The sequence below is a fragment of the Myodes glareolus genome, chromosome 13 (genome assembly GCF_982192425.1).
Source record: "Myodes glareolus chromosome 13, mMyoGla1.1, whole genome shotgun sequence".
Lineage (NCBI taxonomy): Eukaryota > Metazoa > Chordata > Mammalia > Rodentia > Cricetidae > Myodes > Myodes glareolus.
In genome coordinates, this window is record NC_142038.1 from 43,118,679 (window position 1) to 43,130,892 (window position 12,214).

Here is a 12,214-nt window from a genome sequence, read left to right on the forward strand (position 1 = left end):
TGAAGAATGGATAGTCATAGTTATAGTTTTCCATTATTATGATAACGATATAGTTATAAATATTGTGACTGTAATTCTTGCTTTGTAACTGTTTTGCTTTATGTAATTTTACTATGTTAAAATGAAAGCCTTTCTTTTTTGTTTAAATAGAAAAAAGAGGAAATGATGTAGGAGAGTCTTACGTATTTCTGTTGCTTTCATTGGCTAATTAATAAAGAAACTGCTTGGCCTGATAGGTCAGAACATAGGTGTTTGGAGTAGACAGAACAGAATGCCGGGAAGAAGGGAAGTGAGGTAGAAGCCATGGAGCCAGCCACCAGGTCAGACATGCTGAATCTTTCCCAGTAAGCAACCACCTCGTGGTGCTACACAGATTATTAGAAATGGGTTAATCAAGATGTGAGAGTTAGCCAGTAACTAACTCTCTAGAGATAATGGGCCAGGCAGTGTTTAAATGAATACAATTTGTGTGTTGTTATTTCCGGGGCTAAGCTAGCCGTGCGGGGAGCTGGGCGGGACGAAAAGCAGGATTGCCCACAGCTCCTCACTATACCATGCTCTTTTCTGCTCTGTACTTTTGAAATTTTGGGGGGTGTCCTTAACCAGATGAGACTCCCAGAGGGGCATTTGACCCTGTGATGTTCAGGCCTTTTCTCTTAACTATCAGTTCTCTGCTTTGACAGATAACAGAGCAATGTCATCACCATAGTTAGAAGGTTGCCATGATTCTAGCATATATCTATTTTAAAAAGTTAATAACCTCTGCCAGTGTCTAAATGTCATAGTCAATCTCATTTTTTCACATTGATTCTCTTTTCTTCTTATAACGCATTCATTTGGAAAAGATTGAAATTTCTTCATTTTCCTAGAGTAACTGAGCACTTCATTCTTTGAGCACTTATGAGTTCATGAGGCCAAACTGTCCCTGAGTCTCCAGCCAAGAAAGATCTACAGAGAAGTATTTGACAGGCGTCACTCATGACCTGCTTTATGACCTCCGGAGAGAGTACACCATGTCTCCGTGTCTTATCTTCCCTGTGCAATCCTCTCAGCCCATAGAGCCCATCGCTCATAGATGAACTGGAGACTTCTCTGAGTGAGGAAATCAAAGTGAACATTGGAAGGGACAAAACGGCAACAGCCTCTGAACTGTTGTCCTTCAACCAAATATCTCTGTGTGAGGTAGGTCACATGAGTCTCCCAGAGACATAGCCTTGTTGAGGACTTCTCCAGGTTAGTCCCCTTCCTTAAATAATGACAATGGAGCCTCTTTTTTGGAAAAAAAGAAAATTTTGATTTAAAAGACCTTTTCCTCCCCTGCTGTCTCCTTCACACACACACACAGACACACACAAACACACACACACACACACACACACACACACACACACACACACACGCACACACATTAGCAGATATCCTCTGTTAGAATTTTCCCACTTTGATTTGATAATTATTTATTTACCTATTTTTCTATCTATTATCTCTCTATAACTTTTAATTTCTAATTGTTCTCTGATTATATTTTTAGAACTTGTTGACTTGTTGAATTATATTTTAGAAACAGAGAAAGGAAATTTTATCTTAGTTAGAAATCTGGGTGGATGGAAATGTCTCCTCAGAATCAAGCATCTCTGTCAACGGATCTCTGGTTTTTGTCTTTTTTTTTTGTTTCCTGTCAAGGGTACCGTGTTTACTGACATTCCAAAGTTTGTTGTGTATCTTTCATAAAATGTTGGGCTTCTCAGGAGTTCAAGTTATGTACATCACCTTGTCCTTTCTTCTTTGTTCTGGTGAGTATATTTTGCTGTACTAGATGAGAATTTTAAACATAATCTTAAAAAACTCAGGGAGGAAAACTTCTGAAACACCAGAAGTGATTGAATGAGCTTGTCTCACTGGGGTTGTAGTCCTTCAACTGGTCATGTTAGGAATGTCTCTAAAGTGACAGCAGTGGATTGTTCTTCTGACTAGTCCACTTGGAGAGGTTTGAAGAGAGAAGTGGGTTAGGAGGGGCTGGTCAGGCTTTCAGTCTCTGCTCATTTGTCCTCCAGATTTCTCACTAAATCCTGCTGTCAAATGCAAAGTTGAGTGAGGACAGACTAATGTCATTAAATATGCCATTCTTTGAAGATGCTGTTTATTTGACAGTCTTAGGCTGTCTTATTTAAGGCCAACTTTAGCGGGTGTTTTATCAACTATCACGTTCATGATTGGTTGTGAGTTTCAAAAGGAGGCATTTGTTAAACATTGGCTAGAATGTTTAACCTGATTTAATGTTTTTCAAGTTAAGTGAATACACAAAAGGCATTTTGAACTCTGAGGTCAGGGGATTTCACTTAATAATTATATAATGTTACTATATCCAGGTCCATTAACAAATGGAAGATGACACTTTTATATAAGAGAGCAGTATGAAATGCTAGTTTTTCAGTTATGTCTATATATCTGGGAATTGGAATTGTCTAGATTTGTGAGTATTTTTAGTTATTTTTTGCTACTGACAAAAGATTCTCATCTATTACTTGTAGCGTTGGCAATTTACATAGATTGTGCTACATGTAAATGTAGGTACTTCTCACGAAAAACATTATGAACAAGGTTGTTTTATGTTTTATCTGTGTTCTCTGTTTTGTTTATAGAAAGTTCCTTTAAAAGGTCAGCAAAAAAGGAACAAGTAAGTTACTATTATTTCATCTGGAAATTTAAAAATTAAATTTTTTTTTTATAAACTGAGCGATTAAATGTAAAATTTACCAAAGAAAATAAACTCTGCAAAAGTTAAAAAATGGTTTATTTTATTGCAATAAGTTCAAAACATCAAACCTGAGCTGTGAGAAGTTTATTATTGATACAAGATGTGAGAACGAGTTATGAGTTATCTTTTTTCCTTATTTATTTATTTAAAGAATTTCCACTTCCTCCCATCCTCCCAATACCCTCCTGCTCCCGCTCCCCCCACTCCCTCTCCTCCTCCCTCCTCAATCTCAAGAGCAGTCAGGGTTTATGCCCTTTTGGAAATCCAAGTTCCTCCCCCCTTCCTCCAGGTCCAGGAAAGTGAACATCCAAACAGACCAGGAACCCGAAAAGCCAGTCCATGCAAACAAATGTCAAGACCCAGTGCCATTGTCAATGCCTTCTCAGTCAGCCCCCATTTCAGCCACATTCAGAGAATCTGGTTTGGTCACATGCTCCTTCAGTCCCAGTCCAGCTGGCCTTGGTGCGCTCTCATTCAATCAGTCCCCTTGTATCAGTGGGTGAACGCACCCTTCGCGGTCCTGATTTCCTTTTTCATGTTCTCCTTCCTTCTGCTCTTCATTTGGACCTTGGGGACTCAGTCCAGTGCTCCAATGGGGGTATCGGTCTCTATCTCCATCCATTGTCGGATGAAGGTTCCCTCTGGTTCTGCTTTCATTGCTCACGATCTCATGCCCTCTGCTTCTCATTTGGACCTAGGGAGTTAAGTCCAGTGTTCCAATATTTGTCTCTGTCTCTATCTCCATCCTTCGCCATATGAAGGTTCTGTAGTGACATGCAAAATATTCATCAGTATGGTTATGGGCCGAGGACAGTTCAGGTACCCTCTCCTCTGCACCCATTGTTCCATTGTGCCCAGGGAACAATCTGGGGACCTTTCCTTGGGCCTGGGAACCCCTCCAGAATCATGTCTCTTGCAAACCCTAAAATGGCTCCCTTAGTTGAGGTATAAACTTCCCTGCTCCCATAGCCATCCTTCCTCCCTCCCTCCTCCCATTCCCCCAAGCCATCCCCAATCCTCCCCCTCTCCCCTCTCCCTAACCAACTCCCCTTACTTCCACCACCCCACCCCCTGTGCACCCAAGTTTGCCTGGCAATCTTGTCTACTTCTAATATCCAGGAGGATAAATATATGATTGTTTTTCAGGTTCACCTTCTTATTTAGCTTCTCTAGGATCACAAATTATAGACTCAAAGACCTTTAATTATGACTAGAATCCACTTATGAGTGAGTACATACCATATTCCTCTTTTTGGGTCTGGGTTACCTCACTCAGTAAAGCGTTTTCTATTTCCATCCATCTGCATGCAAAATTCAAGATGTCATTGTTTTTTACCGCTGAGTAAAACTCTAATGTGTGTATGTTCCACACATTTTTAACCATTCTTCTATTGAGGGGCACCTAGGTTGTTTTCATGTTCTGGCTATTACAAATAGTGCAGCTATGAACATAGTTGAACAAATACTTTTGTAGTATGATAGAGCATCTCTTGGGTATATTCCCAAGAGTGGAATTGCTGGGTCCTGAGGGAGGTTGATTCCCAGTTTCCCGAGAAACCGCCACACTGATTTCCAAAGTGGCTGCACAATTTTGCATTCCCACCAACAAGGGATGAGTGTTTCTCTCCCTCCACATCCTCTCCAGCACAGGCTATCATTGGTGTTTTTGAGTTTAGCTATTCTGACAGGTGTAAGATGGTATCTCAAAGTTGTTTTGATTTGCATTTCCCTGATCACTAAGGAGGTTGAGCATCACCTTAAGTGTCTTTTGGCCTTTCGAAGTTCATCTGTTGTGAATTCTCTGTTCAGTTCAGTACCCCATTTTTTAATTGGGTTAATTAGAGTTTTAGTGTCTAGTTTCTTGAGTTGTTTGTATATTTTGGAGATCAGACCTTTGTCTGATGAGGGGTTGGTGAAGATCTTCTCCCAGTCTGAAGGTAGCCTTTTTGTCTTACTGACAGTGTCATTTGCTTTACAGAATCTTCTCAGTTTCAGGAGGTCCCATTTATTCATTGATTCTCTTATTGTTTGTGCTACTGTGGCTCTACTTAGGAAGTGGTCTCCTGTGCCTATGTCTTGTAGACTACTTCCCACTTTCTCTTCTATCAGGTTCAAAGTGGTCAGATTAATGTTGATGCCTTTTATCCATTTGGACCTGAGTTTTGTGCATGGTGATAGATATGGATCTACTTTCATTCTTCTACAGGTTGACATCCAGTTATGCCAACACCATTTGTTGAAGATGCTTTCCTTCTTCCATTGTATACCTTTAGTTCTCTTGTCGAAAATCAGGTGTTCATAGGTTTGTGGGTTAATATCCGGGTCTTCTATTCGATTCCATAGGTCGACTTCTCTCTTCTCATGCCAATATCAAGCTGTTTTCAATACTGTAGGTCTGTAATAGAGTTTGAAGTCAGGGATGGTAATGCCTCCAGAGGTTCCTTTATTGTATTAGATTGTTTTGGCTATTCTGGGTTTTTTATTTTGCCATATAAACTTGATTATTGTTTTCTCAAGGTCTGTGAAGAAGTTTGATGGGATTTTGATGGGGATTGCATTGAATCTATAGATTGCTTTATGTCGAATTGCATTTTTACTATGTTGATTCTCCCAATCCAGGAGCAGGGGAGGTCTTTCCATTTTCTGGTATCCTCCTCAATTTCTTTCTTCAAAGACTTAAAGTTCTTGTCAAATAGGTCTTTCACTTTCTTGGTTAGAGTAACCCCAAGATATTTTATGCTATTTGTGGCTATCATGAAGGGTGATGTTTCTCTGATTTCCCTCTCTGCTTCTTTATCCTTTGTGTATAGAAGGGCACCCGATTTTTTGGAGTTGATCTTGTATCCTGCCACATTAGTAAAGGTGTTTGTCAGCTGTAGGAGTTCTTTGGTAGAGTTTTTGGGGTCGCTTATGTACACTATCATATCATCTGCAAATAACAAAAGTTTAACTTCATCCTTTCCAATTTGAATCCCCTTGATCCGCTTATGTTGTCTTATTGCTATTGCTAGAACTTCAAGCACTATATTGAAGAGGTATGGAGAGAGTGGACAGCCTTGTCATGTTCCTGATTTTAGTGGAAAGGCTTTGAGTTTCTCTCCATTCAATTTGATGTTAGCTGTTGTCCTGTTGTATTTTGCTTTTATTATATTTAGGTACAATCCTTGTATCTCCAGTCTCTCCAACACCTTTATCATAAATGGGTGTTGAATTTTGTCAAATGCTTTTTCAGCCTCCAGTGTAATGATCATATGGTTTTTTTCTTTCAGTTCATTTATATGATGGATTACATTGATAGATTTTTCTATGTTGAACCAGCCCTGCATCTCTGGGATGAAGCCTACTTGATCATAATGGATAATTTTTCTGATGTGTTCTTGGATTCAGTTTGCCAGTATTTTATTAAGAATTTTTGTGTCGATGTTCATGAGTGAGATTGGCCTGTAATTCTCTTTCTTGGTTGTGTCTTTGTGTGGTTTTGGTATCAGAGTAACTGTAGCTTCATAAAAGGAGTTTGGCAATGTCTTTTCTGTTTTTATATTGTTGAATACATTAAGGAGTATAGGTATTAGCTCTTCCTGGAAGTTGTGGTAGAATTCTGCATTATAACCATCTGGTCCCGGCCTTTTTTTGGTAGGGAGATTTTTGAAAACAGCTTTTAATTCTTCGAGACTAAAAGTTCTAAGTAGATTGTTCACCTGTTCTTGGTTCAACTTTGGTACATGGTACTTATCTAAAAAAAAATGTCCATTTCTTTTACATTTTCTAATTTTCAGGAATGTAAACTTTCGTAGTAAGATCTAATGATTCTGTCAATTTCCTCTGTGTTTGTGGTTATGTCCCCCTTTTCATTTCTGATCTTATTAATTTGCATGCTCTCTCTCTGCCGTTTGATTATTTTGGATAGGGGTTTGTCGATCTTGTTGATTTTCTCCAAGAACCAGCTTTTTGTTTCATTGATTCTTTGGATTGTTTTCTGTGTTTCTATTTTGTTGATTTCAGCCCTCAGTCTGATTATTTCCAGTCTTCTACTCCTCCTGGGTGAATCTGCTTCTTTTTTTTTCTAGAGATTTCAGGTGTGCTGTTAAGTCTCCAATATGTGCTTTCTCCATTTTCTTTAATTGTGCACTTAGTTCTATGAACTTTCCTCTTAGCACTGCTTTCATAGTGTCCCATAGGTTTTAGTATGTTGTGTCTTTATTTTCATTAAATTCAAGGAAGACTTTAATTTCTTTCTCTATTTCTTCCTTTACCCAGGGGTGATTTAGTAGTTGGCTGTTCAACTTCCATGAGTTTGTTGGCTTCCTGGGGGTAGCATTGTTGTTGAATTCTAACTTTGATCCATGGTGATCTTCCAAGACACAGGTGGTTACTAATATTTTTTTTATCTGTGGAAGGTTGCTTTGTTACCAAGTATGTGGTCAATTTTCAAGAAGGTTACATGTGTTGCAGAGAAGAAGGTATAGTCTTTTCTATTTGGGTGGAGTGTTCTATAGATGTCTGTTAAGTCCATTTGATTCAATACCTCCAATAATTCTCTTATTTCTCTGTTAGGTTTCTGTCTAATTGATCTGTCCATTGGTGAGAGAGGTGTGTTGAAGTCTCCTACTATTAGTGTGTGTGGTTTGATGACTGCCTTGAGTTCTAGAAGAGTTGTTTTTACATATGTGGGTGCCTTTATATTAGGGGCATAGATATTCAGGATTGAGACTTCCTCCTGGTTAATTGTTCCTGTTATGAGTATGAAATGTTCATCTCCATCTCTTCTGATTGATTTTAGTTTGAAGTTGATTTTGATAGATATTAGAATGGCCACACCCACTTGTTTCTTAGGTCCATTTGCTTGGAAAACCTTTTCCCAACACTTTACTCTGAGTAGGTGTCTGTCTTTGTGGTTGAGGTGTGTTTCTTGTAAACAGCAGAATGTTGGATCCTGTTTTCGTAACCAATCTCTAAGTCTGTGCCTCTTTATAGGTGAATTGAGTCCATTGATATTAAGAGATATTAATGACCATTGGTTGTTGACTCCAGTCATTTTTTTGGGGGGGTAGTAGAGTGTATATATTTTCCTTCTTTGAGTTGTGCTTGTGAAGATGTCTGAGTTATTGTAGGCAGTGTTGGGAATGTTGGCTTCCTTGGGTTGTGATTTTCCTTTTAATATTCTTTGTAAGGCTGGATTTGTAGCAACGTATTGTTTAAATTTGTTTTTATCCTGGAATATTTTGTATTCTCCGTTGATAGTGAAAAATAGCTTGGCTGGGTATAGTTGTCTGGGCTTTCATCCCTGGTCTCTTAGTTTCTGCGGTACCTCTCTCCAGGACCTTCTGGCTTTCATGGTTTCCATAGAGAAGTCTGGTGTAAGTCTGATCGGTTTACCTTTATAAGTTACTTGACCTTTTTCCTTCGCAGCTCTTAATATCCTTTCTTTAATCTGAATGCTTTGTGTTTTGTTTATTATATGGCGAGAGGATGGTTTTTTTTGATCCAGTCTATTCGGTGTTTTGTATTCTTCTTGGACCTTCATAGGAATATTGTTCTTTAGGTTGGGAAAGTTTTCTTCTATAATTTTGTTGTATATATTTTCTGGACCTTTGATCTGTAATTCTTCTCCTTCTTCTACCCCTATTATTCTTAGATTTGGTTTTTTTATTATGTCCCATATTTCCTGAATGTTTTGTGATGAAAATTTGTTGGATTTGCTGTTTTCTTTGGTCAGAGCGTTTATTTTCTCTATGGTGTCTTCATAATCTGAGATTCATTCTTCTATCTCTTGTATTTTATTGGTTATGCTTGTTCTTGAAGTCTCTGTTTGTTTACCTAGCTTTTCCATATCCAGCAGTCCCTTGGATTGTGTTTTCTTCATTGCCTTCATTTCAGTTTTCAATTCTTGAACTTATTCCATTACCTGTTTGATTGTTTTTTCCTGGTTTCCCATGGTATCGTTTACGAATTTACTCATTTCTTCAAACTTTTTGTCATATTTCTCTTCTATTTCTTTACTCATTTCGTCAATCTTTTTGTTATATTTTTCTTCTATTTCTTTAAGTGAGTTATTCATAGCCTGTTTAAGAGATTCTATTGCTTTCATAATGACACTGTTTTCCACTTCTTCCGGAATAGGGTGTTCAAGTCCTTCTGTCGTAAGATCGCAGGGATCTGGTGTTTTCATGTTGTTTTTCAGATTGTTGGAGGAATTCTTGCTTGGCGCCTGCCCAACTCTTCCTTCAGATGTGTTCTCCAATGGCTCTTCCCTCTGCTAGGTCTTCTGCTATAGGATTAGTGCCCCTTGCTGGCCAGGAATCTCTTTGCCTGCAGTCCTACCTTGCCACAGGCAGGCCCTACATTGCATCTCCTGCTACAGGATCAGTGCCACTTGCTGGTCAGAAATCTCCCTGCCTCATAAGTTATCTTTTTGAAAATTTAGTTTGCATACCAACCACAGTTTCCCCTCCCTTTTCTTCTCTACTTCCGTTGCCCACCTTCTTTCCACCCATCCCTCCAACCACTCCTCCTCATTCTCTCTTCTAAAGTGGTAAAGCCTCCCATGGGAGTCAGCAAAGCATGGCATATCAGGTCAAGACAGGTCCAACCTCCTCCCTCTCCCATCAAGGCTGGACAATGCATCCCACTCTAGGGACCAGGTTTCAAAAGAGCCAACATCAAGGACACATCCTGTTCCCACTGCTATGGTCCCCAGGAAAGAACAAGCTACACAACTCTCACCCATAGGCAGAGGGCCTAGGTTGGTCCCATGGTGACTCTTTAACTGTTGATCCAGAGTCTATGAACTGCTACAAGCTTAGGTCAGCTGTCTCTGTAGGTTTCCCTGTCAAGATCTTGATGCAGCTTGCTCCTATAATCTCTCCTCTTTCTTTTCACCTGGACTCCCAGAGCACTTTGCAATATATTATTGATACAAGATTTAACAGTTAGTATTCTAATTCTAAATTGCAGCCATTCTCAATCAGATAAATAATTTAATACCTATATAGCCCAGAGGGGACAGTTCAGTGGTTAACTTAGCATTAAAAATAATGACTTCCATAACGCACATAGTAGAATGTTATTTTGAAAATAAATGTTAAATTTGAAAATAAATACATTGTCCCTATAAATACCAATAAATCTGTGGCATATATGTCACAAGGGTGAAAAAAAAGTCAGGCAAATGTATATAACATATATAGCATTTCTTTCTTTGCATAAATTGTCAAAATATCTAAAATTGAACATGTGTATTTATGAACATGCACATAAATGAGATGTATTGACATGTAAATATACAGTAAATATAGGCATTGGATTGCTGAGGAATTACAGAAGGATGAGAGAATAATCAATAAAAGGTTTATTTTGGTGAGAGGAGCATTAAGGAAATGTCTGGTGGGGAAGCACAGATGTTATAATTGAGTTGGCTACCTTATAAGATCATGTTATACTAGCTGTGTGGTGTTCAAATTAGTAGACGCATAAAACTATAAATTTAATAATTACTTCTCATGTTTACATGTGTTATACGTCCTTTGCATCTATGTGTAGATAATATTTGAACATTATGTATGATATTATATACTAAGAGTAAGAACAATGTATTCAACAGCCTAAGGTCTAATACAGTTATGTTATCTTTGTGTTTTAGAGACACGTATGTGATTATTATAGAGAGTCAATGAATTGTTCTGGATACAAGACCCCAATCTGTGGAACCGATGGCATTACTTATCCCGACATATGCATTTTTTGTAGAATATCCAAGTAAGAATACGATACTCAATATAGGGTCTTCATAAGTAATGAACACTTAGTATGAAAATCTTAGATTTGTGTTATTGATATTGCTCATAATACACAGAAAAAATGACCCTACCAAACCAATGTGATATAAAAGGCAGAGAAACATGTGTACCTCCCTTTAATATTGTGATTTCTGAAAGTGACTTTTACATTTGGGACTTAAGGCTAGAGTCATGCAAATAAACAAATCAATTACTTTAATTATTAGGAATTCCTAATATCTGATGTACGAACATTATGAAATAATTCCAAAGCTGGTGCTCAATAGATCTCTGTTGCAGTCTGCAATCTTTCAGGCTGGCAAGAAACTCCCTGGCAGCATCCTCTTATCCCCTGAACTTCATGGAAGATTCTACACCACAGGATGCTCTAGGATTCCTCTGTCCAATATCCCTGTCTTTTGTGCTCTGTGATCACATAGCTGTGTCTCATGTATAACTAGTTCTTCTGTTAATTTATTTCATATGGTCTCAAAGGCTTTTCCACTTCACAATCCTCTAATTATCATATCTTTCTCAAGGCCTCCTAACAACCTGCAATGCTTTCCGTTTTTGAGTCTGGGCAAGTTCCATGACTAAGGCAGAGCTAAGGCAGTAGAAATGGTCCAGTACACCCACAGCAGGATGTTTGCAGACGCCAGGAGCAGTCAGGGTTTAGTTGCTCATAAAGGACAAATTAATGTTTCCAATTCAGTTTTTCCCCTTTGAAACTTCATGGCACAATTCTCAATGAGTTTGAAGTAATCTTTCCATAATTTCTTCAGACATTTTTTGACCTCCTTTATTTTTTCCTTTGCAGAGAAACCAATGGTTTCATCAACATGGCACATTTTGATAATTGCTGAGTTTTCATGGAGCTACGTAATCCTGGGGATCTTATCATGATCACAGTTTTGCCCTGAAGTCTACCATGGATTGGTGATTTTATCATCAGGATCCCATAGCCCTAGAAGATTTGATGAATCTCTGTGTAGGATACACAAGCAAGACTAGACTGTCATTGTTCTTTTTGTTTCTCAGAACCTCTGATCTCAATGTTTTACTTCATAGGATGAACTAATGAAACTTAAATTTCTAATTCTTAATTTTCCATTCTGTAAACTAACAACTTAAAACCATCAATACTCAATTTATAGTTCTTAATAAAATCTTAAAGTGTACACTTTTTCATGAAAATCTTTTCGGAGTTGCAGGAAATGCCCAGTGGTTAGGGAAATTTGGTGAGTTTGGAGAGAACCCAAGTCTGGTCTCCAGAACCCATGTCCACTATCTTTTAACATCTGTCTTCAAGGGGATCTCATACCATCTTCTGTCTGCCATGGACACCTGCATAGACATGTTATACATACACACACATAATCTAATAAATAAATAAAAATCTTTTACAAACCATGTTGATTGATTCCTTCGATAATAAGGAACCAAAACACATTCTTTTGACAAATACATATGGCAAACTTTGAAGCAGAGTGCTGATTTTTGAATCATTCCTGTGGGAATGACGTTTTCTGGATATAACTCTTGCCTCAGGAGTTGAGCTTTTGTGTCTTGACCTCGCAAGGAAACTGACCATATACATCAAGACTATTTCATCTTAAATTGTATTATTCTCTCTATATATTTTGTGATGCCTCTATGTCCTGAGTCAGAACTATGATTGAGT

General features: G+C 38.2%; 1 protein-coding gene across 1 annotated transcript; it reads left to right on the top strand.

Moving 5' to 3' along the window:
• Nucleotides 1-943: 943 nt before the first annotated feature.
• Nucleotides 944-11,711, top strand: LOC146891755 (ovomucoid-like). The gene is made up of 5 exons (XM_087896287.1): nt 944-1,182; nt 1,684-1,793; nt 2,643-2,677; nt 10,398-10,513; nt 11,351-11,711. The coding sequence occupies exons 2-5, from the start codon at nt 1,733-1,735 to the stop codon at nt 11,394-11,396; spliced, it is 258 nt and encodes an 85-aa protein (XP_087752413.1). The 5' UTR covers nt 944-1,182; nt 1,684-1,732; the 3' UTR covers nt 11,397-11,711.
• Nucleotides 11,712-12,214: the final 503 nt, after the last annotated feature.